Here is an 18,592-nt window from a genome sequence, read left to right on the forward strand (position 1 = left end):
TTTTGAAGAACAAGAGAGTTGATGGACCCCATTGACTTCCATTATAGGAAAAAAAATACTATGGAAGTCAATGGGGTCCATCAACTCTCTGGTAACCGATACTCTTCCTTTGTGTTCAGCAGAAGAAAGAAACTTATACAGGTTTGGAACAACTTTAGGGTGAGTAAATAAGGATAGAATTTCAATTGTTTAGTGAACTATTCCTTTAAGTGAGATTCTAAATTACAAACAACATTTTAGTTATGGATTCAATGCAGTTGTTCGCAACCATAGTCACCATTATTTTTATAGCGCTTTATAGAAATTAAGAAAATGAAAAAGGACAGCGTTTATTTGATATACACTACTGTTCGAAAGTGGGGTCAGTGAGATTTTATTTTTAAAGAAACTGATGTTTTTATTCAGAAAGGATGCATTAAAATGATCAAAAGTGACAGTAAAGACATTTATAATGTTCTAAGGTTTCAAATAAGTTATCAACTTTCTATTCATCAAAGAATAAAAAAATAAAAAAGTATCACAATTTCCCCCAAAATTTTAAGCAGCACTTAATAATTAGAATTTTTTCTTGAGCAGCAAATCAGCAAATTAAACTGATTTCTGAAGGATCATGTGACACTGAAGACTGGAGTAATGATGCTGAAGATTCAGCTTTGATCACAGGAATACATTATATTTTGAAATATATAAAAATGTATTTAAAAGTTTTTTAAATAATATTTTATAATATTACTGTTTTTACTGTTCAAATAAATGCAGTCTTGGTGAGCAGAAAAAAACATATTTATAATTTAGAAAATGTGTTTATTTGTTTGTTTGTTTTCATTTAATGTATCTATTATTATCATTACATATTATTAGCATATTGTTGCTGATTCTGATTCAAGGCTCTTATAAATCATGGCACAAACAACAGCAATAATATTATTTTCAACAGAGTTTCCTTTCATCCAGGATAATAAACAGCGAATACTTCACATACTGTAACATTAAAATAACTCAAGGAATCGTGCTCAAGGAATTTGGTGGACTTTAAAACATTTATAGTTCTTGTGAAACTCTTTTAACAAGACTCGACTCCATGAGCCTCACAAACTTGGGCCGATCCATTTTCTCTTGGCAGAAATCATTCTAAAACTGCCTGCTAACTTCTAAACAAACTCAAAAACACCCAGTTACTTTACGGCATGAAACTTTCGCCAGTGTACGTCTCATATTAAACACAGAAAGCCAAAATTCTTGAGTTTTAACAGTCTTATATCTGGCCTTGCCTGAGGTTAAGTGGGAACTTTTTAGCTTTTGCTTCAGTAATAATGAGAAATTTACTTCATAAAAAATTACTGAAATCTGATAAAACGCTTCATTTACCGTATCATACTCCAGTATTTTGTCAAAGGTGGACCTCAAGCTCATTCACAGAGGCCTGTGCCCTGAATATTCACTGACCCCAGAGCAGCCGTGGCCCCGGGGTCACGTCTCCAGTCATGTGTGCTTTGACAGGGATATATTTCGGCTACACCCAAGGAGGGTATTAGGTTGGTGGAAGTAATGGATGTCTGAGCGAGACTGTGTACCATCAGCCAGATAAATGACTCGCTGATGGTTTGGGAGATTTCCAAGTTGCACCGGCAGGCAACTCATTTCTCTTGTTTCTTCCTGCTTTCCTCCGGCCCCTCGAGCTGTGGAAAGCCGGGGGTTTGCTGGCGGAAGTACGGCTCGTGCTTGAGAAACAGGGGGTGAGACAACAAAACCGCAGGAAAGGTTAGGAATATCCACAATTCTCTCCAGGAGATATGCTGGTTGTCACGAGATATTAGATTATATTATATTGTACTGTTTTTATGAAGTCTGTGTGGTTCTGGAGATCAGGTCTGTTGTTGAGTATTTGATCATTACAAGTCAGAACTGAAAATACGTTTAAAAAACTCAGAAAATCATTCAAACATTTGAATATACTTTGAATTGCTATTTTCTGACATAAAATGATTCTCTGATTTGATTCTGGTTGACCTACTCAAGTGCTTGAATTTACTTAAATGGCATGTTTACATTGTTTTTGGATTTTGCGCAGACAAGTGTGATTGTTAGTTTTGTGGTAGTTTTTCTTTATGAGAAGTGAATATAAAGTACCATTCAAAAGTTTGTTGTCAGCACATTTTTGGAAATTAATTGTTTATACAGCAAGGATGCAATAAATTGATTAAAAATGACAGTAGAGACATTTATAATTAAATACATTTTATTCTTGTGAACTTTCTCGTATTAAACAGTCATGTTAATATGTAATAATACTTCACAATATTTCGTTTTTACTGTATTTTTGGTCAAATAAATGCAGCCTTCGTGCGCATTAGACTTCTTTCAAAAACATAAAGAAATCTTACCAACCCCAAACATTTGAACGATAGTGTAACTTTTATTTGAATGAATTGATATAGCAGCTGTATGTCAGTGGATGTATATGACTGCAGATTATGACAAAGATGCTTCACGTTTAGAGCACTTTCCCTTTAAGAGTGTATTTGAGTGAGTTGTTGATGCACATGTATAATCATAGCAGAGCATTTTAAATCAGATGTGAAAATAAATATTTATCTCTCTTTAATACTGTAGGTTATCATGTTGTGAGGACTAAATTAATTTGTAGCTCAACATGGTTGAAGTCAAACTGTGAGAATGGTAGTCTGACCCTCCCTCATGTACATGATACATATATTCATTAAAGATGAAATCAAGAGAAAAGTTGAAATGTGAAGTCCCTGATAAAAGGAAAGTAATGTGGAGCTGTATCTTTGTTTAAAGCAGATGGCATGCAGCATTGAAAGATTTCTGTGACTCATTAACGACACCAAACACAGTTCCCCGTCCTCTGAGTGGAACTGCGGCACGTTTGCTGTATGGTAAGCAGTAAGCACCGCTTCATTCAGCACATAATGAAAAGGGAAGCTCCGGGCCGGTAATGAAGTCTTAGGCGAGCTTCCGCGGCCGCGACGGCTCACGCCGTGAGCTTTGGTAATTGGCGCATGACCTACTCCGCCGTCGAGTTGTAATGTCACAATTTGTGTGTGATGCACAAATCCAATTAAGTCCGAGTGCTGTGCAGAGTTCTCCTGATGGAGGCTCAAGGTGCCCTCTGCAGTGATGGAGCGAGATTGAGAACCGATACAGTGTGTGCACACGCCACTGGAAGCCTAGAAGAGCCACAGCACAAATTGGTGAGATCAGACAGATTACTAGACATATCTGTTTGGGCTGATTGTACCGGCCCTTTAAGAGCAGGTAATGTCAGATGGCATGAACATCTGATGCATACTGCAAACAAAACTAAGAAATGTTTTTTTAATAATGTACACTGATGAGCCAAAATATTATGACCAGTCACAGGCGAACCGTCTATCATTGATCATCTCTTAACAAGGCCACATATTATGGACTGGGTAGATTATGGTAAGTCAAGTCACCTTTATTTATATGTAGCGCTTTTTTATAATACAGATTGTTTCAAAGCAGCTTTACAGTGATAACAGCACTGTAAAATATTATTGTTGGTTTAACTCAAAAAAGAAAGTTACCTGGTTGTCTTAAATATTTGAGTTCATTGAAATTAAAAAATTGAGTTAATGCAATGAAGGAGATTGGTTTAATCAATAGAAACTCAAAATATTATGTTATCTGAACTACATTAATTATCTAAGTTGATTTGACAAAAGATAAAAATTGTGATTACAAATAATTAAAATATTTTTTTGCAGTGAGGAAAATAATGCCACAAAGTTTGTTTCTAGATCTAGAAGAAAAAAGCGTCATAGTCCAGCTTAAGTAAGTTCAGTGATGGTTCATTTTTGTTTAAAAAAAGTTATTAATTTGGTTAATTTATATATATATATATATATTTGTATATATATATATATATATATATATATATATATATATATATATATATATATATTAGGGCTGTCCGTTAAACGCGTTATTAACGGTTAACGGCTTAAATTTTTTTATCGTGAGATTAACGCCTAGCAAACTTTGTTGTTTTTTTAACATGCTTTTGCAGCAACTAGTAACGTTATTAAAACTACAACGCCACACCGGATCTAGCTAGACCAGAAACAAAACAAAACAAAACAACAGCACGCCGCACACACTTGTTTGGGTTTGCGAGCCGCCAAAGAGTGGACGAGAGGCGCAGTGCCGAGCCGCGTCTAGGACAACTGAGCACGTCTAGTACATCGGACGCGCACTTTCTCTGTTTATGGCCAGCAATAAAAACGCAGAATGGCGCCGCCGGTGTGTGTAGCTACACTCATAGAGAATAATGTGTTCGGATTTTAAATACAAGGCGCTGCGCTTCTCGTCCGGTGTGCGACTGCGACCCTCTTTAACGGTACGTTTTGAGTGGATGAATGATGAGCGCGAGACGCCGAAATGGACGCCAATACGATTCTGAATGGAAAGTTTACTTTTAAAAAGTTGCCAAATGGGTTAGTTGACAAGACCAAAGTGATCTGTGTGTTTTGCCGTTGTGAACTGAGCTATCATCGCAGCACGTCCAGGTTAAATACCACTTGATGGCCAAGCACACACACACACACACCGCTGATGCGATCTCAGCACACTCGTCACTATCAGTAACGTTAACTCGTCAGTATTTCTTTCGCCCTTTTATTGATGGACAGTGTTACATTGTGTGAGAGATTATTTGCTCCAAGTGAGAATGTCAGTGTGGAATTGAACACAGTATATGCCAATCTTGTTTTCAATAAAAAACATTTGCACAAAGCAAGCCGATCCACTTTTCCATGTTGATAAGAGCATTAAAATGAGAAAAAATAATGGGACAAAAAGAAATCAAGAGACATTTAGAGTAGATAAAAATGTGTGATTAATCGCGAGTTAACTATGACATTAATGCGATTAATCGCGCTTAAATATTTTAATCGTTTGACAGCCCTAATATATATACATAGAGCCACTCGGGAGAAAACAGTGATCAGTGATGTCATTGTCCAGCTCAGTTCTCATATAATAGTGTCAATGAAGGCAGGTCTATAATATTGTTGAATATTAAATGTCCCCAACTAAGCAAGCCAAAAGCCAAAGGCGACAGTGGTAAGGAACCAAAACTCCATCAGCTGACAATCAGTTCTCGTAATCAACGTGTTGGATGCAGGAGAAATAGGCAGAAATAAAGAGCTGAACGACTTTGACAAGCGGCAAATTGTAATGGCAAGGCGACTGGATCAGAGTATCACTGAATCGGCAAGGTTTGTGTTTCGCTCTCGGTTAGCAGTGCTGAGAATTTACCAACGGTGTCCAAGGAGGGACAAACCACAAACCAGCGACAGGGTGTTGGGCTCCCAAGCCTCATTAATGCACGAGGGCAACGAAGGCTATCCAGTCTGGTCCGAGCCAACAGAAGGTCTACTGTGGCACAAGTCACACAAAATTGATGATGGTTATGGGAGGAATGTGTCACAACACCCTGCTGTGTAGCCATAGACCAATCAGAGTGCATGATGACCCCATAGTCCAAAGCGCCTACAAGTGGCACGCGAGCATCAGAGGAAGAAGGTCACCTGGTCCGATGAGTCCCATTTTCTTATACATCATGTGTACGTGTCCTCCGTTTACCTGGGGAAGTGATGCACCAGGATGGACTGTGGGACGGCGGTGGAGGGAGTGTGTGATGCTCTGGTCAATGTTCTGCTGGGAAACCCTGGGTCAGCCCAATTCATGTGGACGTATATTTGACACATGCCACCTACAGTATCCAAACAGTGTTGCAGACCAGGTACACCCCTTCATGACAATGGTGTTCTACTATTTCAGCCGGACAATCACACTGCACACATAGTTCAGGAATGGTTTGAGGAACATGATGAAGATCATGCATCTGTGGGATGTGCTGGACCAACAAGTTCAATCCACCTCAACCTACAGGATCTGCTGCTGCATGACGTCTTGGTGCCAGAAACCACAGGACACCTACAGGGCTCTGGTAGAGGCCATGCCTTGGCGGGTCGGTGCTGTTTTGGAAGCACACGGAGGACCAACTGCATATTTGGTCATAATGTTTTGGCTCATCATTGGTGTATATATAACCACTGGCTTCATGACCTCGTGAGTTTATTCTTTCTGAATGTGCGGTGTCCTTGAGTATCTCTGGCCACTAAAATCAATAACAGGCAAAGTTTGAATATGTTCCTGAAACATTTTTTGGGCAAATTATCAGGTTTATGCTTTCTTAGAAAAGGTTTCAATGTAATGCAGGTTCTAGCTTGATTCTGAAGGTTATTTGCTTCAACGCAAGTTGCACTTTGACACAGAATATGTATGCATTCAGGCTGCTTTTCTCATTACATTGCATTTGTACTTAAATAAATAATGAACAAAAGTTCATATAATTCCGAAATGACACCCCCCCCCCCCCCCCCCCCTCCAGAGCTTATTCATTTATTGATACAATGATTTCTGTCAATATTCTTAACCAAAGTGTAGAAGCTCTAAAGAATTAATTTACAGACGGCGATTAAGTTATTAGCAGCGCACCAGATAACACACATCCTAATTAAAATGTTCAGAGACATTCTGTGCCAAGGTTGATATCCTTGTTTTTTTTTTTTTTTAAATGTACTTTACAGTTCGGTTTTAGTTGGCTTCAGCTTCAGCAGGTTTTGATTCAATCATTTTTAACTTCAGGACATATTTCTGTTTAGTTTGTTTAACTAACTTTAAATTTGATCCCATTTCAAGAGTCACGATCCGATTACAAAATGATTCTTGAACAAATTTTTTCCCCTTTTTTAATTTTAATTATTCTGCTGTGCATGTTTACATATTTTAGATCTGTGTTTTGGTTTAGATATATATATTTTAATACATATTTTGGTTTTAGTTAGTGCAGTTAGAAATATTCATTTATTGAATTATATCAGAATAACTAGTGAAGTGATAATTAATAGTTCTAACCAATTGTTTTTTTACCCACATTGGTTATTATTTTTGGATGTTTGTAATTTTTTTATCAATATTGTAATCAGATCAAACACCCTAGAACCACTGGCGTATTCAAAGTGACACAGTATTGAACTGCACACTAGTAATCTCAAACAATTGTATATCTAGCCCGGCCTGGCATTCATGTTTCTTAGATCCTTTATCGCTCGTATCGCAGCAGTTCCTCAAAACTGACAAACTGGACCACGTGTCCGATTGGATGACCTTTATAAAGACCTCTAGAAGCAAAGGTCACCTCTTTTTTCCAAAGAGAATTGGCAAGTCTATTCTCTAAGTAGTACAACTATGGCTGAAGATCGTGGCTGTCATCCCGCTGTGTCCCCGGACAATTAACCTCTGATCCCGGTGACAGGTACAGCGTGTGTAACTGTACACGTCTGCCGCTTTCAAATGCAGGGAAGCCTGTCAGAGAGCTCTGGTGCAACCCAGCGGATCCCCTCCTAAGCAGAAACTAAACACAAACAATTCAAAAAAGGAGAGAAATCATATGGCTTGTTTACACAACGCTGCAAGATTTCGCTATAATTCACGCTGAGATTGTGACATCACTGCATCCAAATGCTTTCGCATTACAGCATTTCACTGCGGGAACACTAATGCGTAACCCATTTCCTGTGCTGATTACCTTGAAATAAAAAATACACAAGTTTAATTGCAGCGGCGTGCACGTGCGAGGAACATCCAGCGTGAAGCAGAAGCCGTCAGTGATGTCTCTGTGTGGGGCCGTAACCTCAATTACAAAGCGCTTTAGCCTGCGTGAAACCAGATTCAGGCGGCAAATTAAGTCCGTCATTTGCTGTTTATTTATTGTGACGGGCCACAAAGGTGAGAGTATGTCTTATTCTGGCATCAAAGTCTTCTTTTCAAAAAACACATCTATTTTAATGCGTTTACCTCTCAGAATAGAGCTGAGAGTAGTTGTTGGACGCCTGCAGAGTTTCAGTGCACAGCTGGGTTTATTGCTAACTAAAACTACGATGGAAACTTGATTTAAGAAGAAATTTTAGACTTAAAATTAATAACACAGATTCAAATGATGAAATAAAAGTTGCCGAAGCTACAAATAATCAGATAAACATTGTATTATATAAAGTAGAGGTGTCAAAAGTATTCACATTCATTACTCAAGTAGAAGTACAGATACTAGGGTTTAAAATGACTTCTGTAGAAGTTGAAGTATCAACTCAAGCTTTTTACTCAAGTAAAAGTGTAAAAGTACATGGTTTCAAAACTACTTAAAGTATAAAAGTAAAAGTAATGCAAGGCAAAAAATGCCATTAAGGACAAAAGCTTAGACCGCGCCAAAGGGGCCTATAGTGCACCCCCCCCCCCCCCCCCCCTCCTCAAACATTCTAAGGCCATAATGACTATAATGTTATATATATTAAAATGTAAATGTTGAAAAACTTGTGAGGCACTAGGCTACCGGTTTCAGCCGCATATAAGGATTTTGGATATTGCCATCTTTGTGGGGATATTTTGACACTATAATGGTTGTGCGCACACACACACTCTCTCTCTCCCACACACACACTCTCTCTCTCCTCTCTCTCTCACACACACACACACGCACTCTCTCTCTCACACACACACACACACACTCTCTCTCTCTTCTCTCTCCACACTCTCTCTCTTCTCTCTCACACACACACTCTCTCCTCTCTCTCTCTCACACACACTCTCTCTCTCTCTCTCTCTCACACACACACACACACTCTCTCTCTCTCTCACACACACACACACACACACACACACACACTCTCTCCTCTCACACACACACTCTCTCTCTCTCTCACACACACACACACACACACACACACTCTCTCTCTCTCTCACACACACTCTCTCTCTCTCTCTCTCTCACACACACACACTCTCTCTCTCTCTCTCTCTCTCTCTCTCTCTCTCTCTCTCTCTCTCACACACACACACACACACACTCAGTCTCCCTCTCACACACACTCGCTCTCTCACACACACGCACACACTCTCTCTCTCTCCTCTCTCACACACACGCGCGCGCACGCACACACACACACTAACGATTAGCCTATGTTTGCCACTTATCCTGCGATTGGCATACAGTAGGCAATATTGTAAAAACGGCTGTCCCCAAAGCAATATTTGACGCGATTTGCCCCGTATTCTTGAGCACAAAACTGTTGATTAATTTCTCCCTCGCTTACCGCATCTACAGTAGGTTTCCTTCGGAGGAGTTTTGCCGCTTCCCACAACCAAATGTAACTACAGCGTGCCGCGCGGACAGCCTCTCACAAGTTAGAAAGAAAACACAAAGCCAATCAGTTTAGCGATGTGTGTTCAGGAGGCGGGACTCAGATCTATTGTATAATTGGACATTTTTTGAACGACGACAAGCCAGAATGAAAACAAGCGGGAATGAAAACAAGCAGAAATGAAATAGGAGTAACGAGGCTATTTTTAAAATGTAAGGAGTAGAAAGTACAGATAATTGCGTGAAAATGTAAGGAGTAGAAGTAAAAAGTCGGCTGAAAAATAATTACTCAAGTAAAGTATAGATACCCAAAATTTCTACTTAAGTAATGTAACGAAGTATTTGTACTTCATTACTTGACACCTCTGAGTATACCACATATTATATAAATGAAACAATATAAATATTTAATATTTGCCTTATTTTTTGTGTGTTTTCTGTCTGTCTGTTTGTTTAATTATTTATTACATGCCAGATGCCAATAGTTATTTTATAATAACAAAGACTATAATGAAAAGAAAACTTTGTGTTATCCTTGGCAAGATGAGATGCATCCTGCTTTTATTGTCTAAATGGAAAAGAAACATTCTTATTGTAAATGAAATAGTTTTTAAACTATTAAATGTATTTAATCCTACATGAATGTACGTGGATTAAAGCAATAACTGAGAGACAGTTACAGTGACTTTGCCTCTGAAAAGGAGTGTAATTAGGCATGACGTGAAGCTGAAAACGCTCTTAAATGCTGTAAAATCATTATAATGGCCTCTCAGGGCTCATTTCTTTTATAAAATGGCAACAGCAGTAATATGAAATATGTTAATAATTATTAATTAAAGTTCCCACCACGATGCTAGAGTGTTGCTATGCAGATGTCAAAGTGTTCAGTGTTCAGTGTAAGCAGTGTTATTATTGTTAAAGGCACACTATGTAACGTTTTTGTAGTTTTACATCATCATTCCTTCTTTCAAAACGTGTTTTTATCTTACACTAATTTCATTATAAGCCTATTATAATTTAGACATGTTAGGATGGTTTTCGCTGGAAATTGTGTACATGCATCACTCGCCCGTGTGTCTCGTCATATCCGTAAATAGAGAAAAGTTCGTCATATCCGTAAATAGAGAAAAGTTGCTCCGGCGTGTGTATGATAGGAGTGGCATTGGTTAGTTAGTTGTCACAACGAGTGAGAAAGATTGACATTGAGCAGCTAAATCTCCAACCTCCGGGGAATCACATGTTTTCAACAAAAGCCGAACAGAGGAGAGACTGCTGGCAAAAAGAGAAAGTGACAGTTCGTAATTAACAAGGTGAAATGTTGCGGAGCAAGCTTGTGCTCCATTCAAGAATTGAATTTGAATTTATGTCAAAAACAGGATCTAGAATTCCAATTCGAATTTGAATTAAAGGAAGCAGAATTGCAATTCAATAAAAAAAATAAGAAATTCATATACATATTTTAAGTGAAGTGTTTAACAATGAAGCTTTACAGTATATGTCAGATATGATTGCATTATGCACTTTGTGTTATTTGATTACTTTGAAATGAAAATAACATTGGAACAAAACTAATTAAGCAACATTGAGGGGGTCATTTATTTCAAGAATTTGATCATTATCTATATTTTAGAACAAAATGTATGCAGGGTTGAGGAGTGATACGTGTAGAAATTTGCACAAACCTGATGCGGAGATAGTGTTATTATTACTCAACATGTGAGAGAGGTATTTTATTGAACCGATTAATTGCCATATGTAGCTCTCTAACAGAGTTGACTGTAAAGCATTATCTATTGTGAAGGGTCATTTCATTATGGTTGTTGTAGCGCTGCTCTGGAATTTATTTTCAAGGAAGTACTGTCTATTAAAGTCCGCGTGAACCGGAAGTTGCAAACGACTTTTCTCAAGTGTCGTGACGCATTTCCGAGTGAAAGGGAATATTGAACAGAGGGCAGGGTTTTACTTTAGCGCTCCTCCTCTCCATCTCTCGCCCACAGCAGAGTAACGGGTTGAGGGGAGTGGTTAAGCGATTAACCAACCCAAGCCGTCAAGCCTATGTCATCAGAAAAAGAACCATTCCAGACCCGGAAGTAACTTTTCAAACTTTGATTAAAGATAACTTCGGCAAACTAATTTTTTCCGTGTATTAACTTGCACAAGACTAGTAATATCCGCTAACAAAGTAAATAGGGTCAATTTTGATTTCATGCCCACTTTAATAGATAAAGCTACAGTAACGTCTTCAGCTAGTCAGCTTGAGATCCTTTCCAACTTTTTTTTTTTGCTAGAGGGACAAAAGTTACTTAGTGTACCTTTAAAATATTTAATATAAATACCATAATAACATACAAACAACACTAAAATAACACTAATTCAGTGTTGCAGGTGTTCTGTGTGGTTTCTTACTATAGCTGCATAAGCAAGGTATCATTTATGTCCCGCAGAATACTACAGGATGAGATAGGAGTTGTTAAACCCCTAACCTTATGAGGACGCTTGGCTTGGCAAACACTTCTACTGATCATCACAATAAACATTTCCCCCAACAGGCTAATGAAATGTATCAGCATGGCACATTAACAAAGAATTCAATTTGCAAGTTGGAGGTGTGTGTCCGGCGCTTGAGAGATTTCAAGGAGCGGTTATGATGATTGATGTGCAAAATCTGACACGGATCATTTGGTTAATGCCGCACAACAGACACTCTTGACGTATCGATTCCAGTCGTCGTTGTGCAATGGAGAGCGCTAGCGTGTTTACGCCGCTGGCATGGCGCGCGGAATGAACTTGACCCTTGACTGAAACCGTGTTGTGTGAAAACACCTGAGAGGGCCGAGAGATAAGCGGGTTTGTCAAGGACGGAAGAAGCTCAGAAGCGCCGTCCCACACTTTCGCCGTAATTTAAAGTCACTGGCTTTATCAGAGCGAGCATGAGGAGATTTTCTACTCATGTTTCTGAACAGCCCTCATCACCGACTGAACTCATTGGTTTTTTGCGGCCCACAGGTTATCAAAGCAGCCAATCAGATCCTCCCCCTCCCCTCCGGCTCTCGTGTGATTAAACAGTGTGTATTGTGAGCGGGTGAATGTGGGTCACAGTACAGTAGCTCGTATAATTACAGGAGCACTGATGATATCATCATAGAGAACAGATCGCCTCTATATGCCGGCCCGGCCCGGCGCATCCAACCGGATAACATCGATAGTGGATACCGTCTCATTATGTGCTTCATACCTTGTTCACTTCATCTCACTCTCATTGCTTTCCCTTCATAGTCGTCTCTATAGCGCACAGGCCTGGAAAGGTCGAGCTATGAAGCTGATCAATACAGTGTTTTAACTTGGGTTATGTTTGAACTATACACTAGCATTCACGAGTTTGCGGTCGGTAAGATTTTTTTAAAAAGAAATTGATATTTTTATAAATCAATGATGCATCAAAGAATCATGGTTTTGCTCAAAATACCTTTATTGATAATACTCGGAAATGTTTCTTGAGAAGCAAATCAGGATATTAGAATGATTTCTGAAGGATCATGTGACACTGAAGACTGGAGGAATGAAGTTCACCATGAAAAATTATATTTTCAAAAAAAATATTCAAATGGGAAACAGATATTTTAAATTGTAATAATCTTTCACAATATCACTGTTTTACTGTATTTTTCACAATCAAATAAATGCAGCCTTGGTGAGTATAAGAAACTTAATTTCTTCAGAGGAATTTTTTTTCTTTCCATGAATAAGCTACAAAAATAGAGCCCAAAACCCTTCTTTTGTTTTTTTTAACAGATTGTTAATGAAATGTGATCATCAACCCTCATGAGGTCCATCTAAACCAATTCTATGAGCCGTTTTATGTGTCCGCACTAGACTGTGTATAAATTAAGAAATTACATTAATTCAGTGACAATTCATTATTGCTATTATTTATTGTTATTGCCATTGGTAATTAAACTTAAGAAGTGAAATTAATTGTTACAAATTTTTATCTGACATATGAAACTTGGGTTACACTTTATTTTAAGGTGTCATTGTAATTGTATATTCAAGTATTGAGTAATATTAATTAACTTGCAAATATGGATAATTTACTGTTATTACGATGGTGAGTACATGTAACATATGTAACAAGGACACTGTCAAATAAAGTGTTACCGAAACTTGTTCACAAATATGCGATTGTTTTAATTGTAGTTGAGAAGGTCAAGACTTCTGGGGTGGGACAGGCCAAAAATCTCCTTTTAGGGGTTTATAGAGACACTTGATGTGTTTAAAACTAGATACTTTTGGTGTTTTCTTATTATGATAGATAATAGTCTGTCAAACATTTCTAATTGTTCTAACTTGGGGAAAAAATTAGATGTATACATCTAATGCCTTAAAAAATTGGTGTAAAAAGGTGTACAATATTCAAGGACTCAAAGTTGATGTTATGGTAATTATTGTATTATAATCATTTCTAACTCATTGCAGGGAAAACAACACCAGTGCAGACATATATAACAAATGTTCAGCAACTACAATAGTAAATCACAGACAATAAATAAGACTGATGGGACAAAACAAACCACAAAAAGCAGTTTTTTTTGTGTGTGTCAAAACACTAGAGACAATAATCTTATTGAAGTGTGCACTTAAAAAGTAAAAGTTGTCAGAGGTAAACTCGAGATAGTTGACTCACTTGTCATTACTTGCAGGCTTTTTGCATTATTTGATGTGTGCGGCGGTCTCAGTCGATTTGTGCGAGCTGTTGCTAATGTATTTGTAGCCCAAGGCTTCTCTTCCTGTCTGCTGTATTCTTTTTCTCATCATCTTTATACCTCCACTAATGTTGCCTGCAGTGAATTGAAATATTGGCAAAGCTGTTCGAGCATTTATCATACAGAAAGTATCTGCGGTTAGTAATCAGTTACATTCGCTTCATAATTGTGTTCCATGTCCTCAGATGTTTGATTCATTGCGTGGTTAATCAATATCCGCAAGAGCTGAAGCATTTTCCTATACGCCAACCATTGTCCGATACTCAGCGACTGCTCTCGAGGCGCTGACTCAGCCGGTCGCGTGACCCCAGCAGGAGACCGGCTGAAGCTGTGGCACGTGTTGCTGGATCTTCTCAGTCGTCAGCGAGAGCTACAAGGCCTGATTACTGATCCTGAGAACAATGGCTGAGGATGAGCTCTCCAGATGGACCGCTCTCTGTTCATGCGTCTCACGGCAGCACATGACATGAGGAACCGTGTTCCGCCGTATGGTCGGAGGGCTCTGCTGGGTTGTACGTGGAAATGTGCGTGACTCATCGACAGAAGGGCCGTTTCATTCGACATTTCATGATATCAAGGCTTGTGCAACATTCCAAACCGAATGGACTTTAAATTGAACTTAAATTTGAATCGAGGTGGATGCAGAACTGCTTTTGAATATGAATAGAACAACGCTATCTCACGACAAATTCGTACGGTGGATAATTTGTCTAAACCCCAGTGACGGAATTGAAATTCACATTGATGAACTAGTTTTTAAATAAAATGCAGTTTAAATGTTGCCAATGTTAGATGGATGGTTGGATGGATGTTTAAAATACCACCTATTTAGCCTATATATTTCATCCTTTTTATAAATTAGCATTAACTTTTGTTTATAAATTCCATCATATTTAATATTTTTATTGATAGATAAACTTCTGTTATATAATTTTTAATTTAACTTCTGATAAATATAGAATTTATATTTCTATTTACTTAAAATTTGTTGACCAGGTTGGAAAAGCACTTAATTTCCCAGAATGCATCATGTGAGAATGCATATTTTTAATTGCAATCCAGTTCAAATTTTAATTCAACTCTGGCCAGTTCACTAATTTACACTAATGAATTGAAAGAGAGCCAAATCTTCAAAATTCAATTCTGAGTTTTGCACAACCCTGCCGATATCATGCAATTGCAGTTTGTAACTCGCCATCTTACAGTGGCACAGTGGGTAGCACTGTTGTCTCCCCGGTTCGAGTCCCGGACTTTCTGTGTGGAGTTTGCGTGTTCTCAATGTGTCGGCTTGGGTTTCCTCCGGGTGCTCCGGTTTCCCCACAATCCTAAAAAATGCAGTTTATGTGAATTGGAGACACTAAATTATCCATAGGTGTGTGTGAGTGAGTCCTGAGCCATGTAATGGGGAGGTTTGGGGAAAGATATGACAGTACATACATACCAACATAGGAAAATTCATGGTCAATCTCTTGCATATACAGAAGCAACAGAAGGCCGTACAATCACCTAGAGTCAGATACAACTGAAGTGGTTAATGAGAGAGAGAAACCTTGCATATAGTGTTGTTTTTATATGCGTCCTGTTCACAATAAAGCGCTCACATCTGCAAATCCTGGGCCTTTTTTGGGACACGTTGTGAAAAATGTCTGTTGGTACTAAAACTATACCAATATCCCTTCAGGTACGACACCATCACGAACCAGTGGGAGACGGTGTCGCCGCTTCCCAAGCCTGTTCACTCGGCAGCTGCCACCGTATGCGGAGGAAAGATCTTCGTGTTCGGCGGTGTGAACGAGGCTGGACGCTCAGCTGGTGTTCTGCAGTCTTACGTCCCGCAGACCAACACCTGGAGCTTCATCGAGTCCCCCATGATCGGTAAGTAGATCACAACAGGAATTTACTAATGGAAATTGTTCATTTGTGCTTCATCTGAATTTCCACCCAAAGACAATTTAAAAACAAGTATTTGTCAACATAGCACCAGAAGGTGGTTCTGTACATGTGGTCTGGCTTCTTGAAAGGCTTTTATGAGGTAGTTTGCTTTGCTCATGGGCTCAATCGTAGCAGAAGAACAGCAGGACTGACATGGCAGAGTGGGACTCAACATCTTTACTTGCAGTCGGAGGTTTTCAGGCTTCAATTAGCTCAGCGATTGCTGTGCTATGGCATCACAAAAGCCATTTCATAAACTACATTAACTTGGTAATTAAATGAAGTTGCATGCAGTACGTGGAACCAGATAAACATGTATTATTCTTCATTTGTCCAACCTTTAATCCAAGATCCTAACTAAAATTAGACCTTTTACATCCATTATACTCAATTATATATTTACTGGGACTGGAGATGCAGCGGTAATACTGTACAATAAAGTTGTATATGTTAAAATATATTTAATGCAATAGCTAATGTGAAACAATAGTGAACAGCAATGCGTTTAATGCATTTATTAATCTGTTCACTTTAATTTCTTCATACACTAATACATTTAACATTGTATATATAACATTAGTTAACTACCTTATCATTAAATAGTTTATGAATCATTTCATTTCATAAGTGATCTTATGAACCACTGACAACTCATAAATAATTGGTTGTAAATAATGCAATAGCTCATTTAGAAATGATAAACGATCATTAATTATTAAACATGATACAATTGTTAAATACATTATAGATATGCTTATAAATCAAGAATAAAACATTTCTAGCTGTTTTTAAATGTCTATTAATGCTTCATAAATTATGATTTAATTGTTTACTAATGCTTAACTAATGATTAATAGCGTGCCGTTATTATAACTTGTTACCAATATTGGGTATCATTATTTCTACATTATATGTGAATAAATGCAATGAAAAAAAATCATGGATCTAATGTTAAACGGTATTAAACAATAATCTAGGATCAAGTTTCTAAATAATAATATGTTTTACTCTCGCATGTTTCCTGGCAGCAATAGTTTTTGGCTCTATCTCACTGATTGACAGGCCTGTAAGTCTTTGTGTAATGTTCCTATAGGCCTTTTTTACCCAGAGTGCCATTCATATTCCCCCTGCCATGTCCACAGTCAATGACCTCATGCTAAAGGCTTTTAAGAGGTTCATTTCCTCAAAGTCCCAGTGTGCTTCTGTTGTTGGAAGACCTGCAGTCAGTAGTAAACACTTCTGAGCAAACAGCCAGTGCCAACAAGACAAGCTGTCAGTGAAGGTCGAGCAGGCAAAGTGCCGCTGGAAGTGCAGAAGCCACGTGGACTGTGGAGAATTGATTGCAAACAATTGCTTGTACAAATTACACAAGATTGCAGGGCGTCTTTAGAGTACAGCACATTAAAAAGTGATTCAGGGGGCCTCTGGACAGTCTGATGAGTTATCACTGAACCAGTCGCTCCGCGAGCGCTCGCGACTGGGCTCCGCTAGTGCTCAGTCAGAGCGTGTCGGGCCGCCTCGAGCTGCCTCGTCTACAAACATCCCTCAGGTCTCCAAACTACCAGTGCGAAGGGTAGCCAGTGTTTACAAAAACATGTTCAAAGCATGTCAATTGGCCAAGCAGCACTTTGAGACATCCATCAGAGTGAAAAGGCGGTGTGAGATGGGTTTGACTGAAGTAGCCTCGCATAAAACGCTTCAGCTTGTTTATTGAGTACCGAAGGTTGTTGCCGATGTCCTCGGCCCATTTTCAACCCAGCTCTCTGGGAATCTAGCTATTCAAACGACTCCTTTCCCATTTCTTTAGTTTTTAATGGCTTTTCTCTGCCGCGTTTTGCCTCTCCCGAAAATTGAACACCTCTGCAAATTGGTGGCACGAACTGTTGTTGTTGTCTTGTTTCACTCGCAAAAAGCTGAATCCCTCATGTCTCCATTGTGCCAGATACAGGTCCCCCATTTGATCGAAACCTTGAGACGTCTTGCCGGTGGCAGGATTTCAGCATCAAAGAAGCAGACCGAGCTCTGGCGTGACGTTCGAGCCCCTCGAGTAGGCAGAACGTGGGCCAAACCCAACAATGAGCTCTGCTGATAGCATCAGCGTCGGGTTAGAAAACGAGACAACAAACAGATAAACAGACTGCGTGAGATTAGGACTTAACCGACGCCGGCAACTCAAACTGCTTGCGAGATGCATGCGCTTATGATGCAAACAAAGCATTCAGGGAGTTTAAATGAAGTGACTCGGCACAAAAGCAGTCGTTTTGTGAGGGGAATAAAGACGTGTTGGAGGGGGGGCGCCAGAACTGTGCTCTTGTTACAGAAGACGACGCCTCCCCCTGGGTTATGCCGCCGATCAATTCGACAACGCTTGCTGTGACTGATGCTGGTTGGAGTGCTATAAAAAGAGGGAGTTATCTAGACCGTCACTCAAAGTCGAGCGACAGGGGGTTTTAATGAGAAGCGCCTGGCATTCACGCCGCCAAGCGAGAGCCCATCTCACACTTCCTTTTCAACCATTAAATCCAGCGGCTGTTTTACAGATCGCTTCTGTGCTCGGCTTCTCAAGCGAGGAGCATCAGTCGAAGGTGCGGGGAAAAAAAACAAAACAAAAAAAACCTTGAACGAAGCCACGTGAATTATTCATAGG

The 18,592-nt window shown here is 39.0% G+C and overlaps 1 protein-coding gene across 3 annotated transcripts in view; it reads left to right on the forward strand.

Moving 5' to 3' along the window:
* Positions 1-18,592, forward strand: part of klhl29 (kelch like family member 29) — a 253,702-nt gene that overhangs the window by 233,139 nt on the left and 1,971 nt on the right. For all 3 annotated transcript variants that reach the window (XM_079584475.1, XM_079584477.1, XM_079584476.1), the window contains one exon: positions 15,695-15,888. In XM_079584475.1, coding sequence (XP_079440601.1) covers positions 15,695-15,888 — 194 coding nt within the window. The remainder of the gene's footprint in view (positions 1-15,694; positions 15,889-18,592) is intronic.

This window comes from Phoxinus phoxinus (genome assembly GCF_949152265.1).
Source record: "Phoxinus phoxinus genome assembly, chromosome: 16".
NCBI lineage: Eukaryota > Metazoa > Chordata > Actinopteri > Cypriniformes > Leuciscidae > Phoxinus > Phoxinus phoxinus.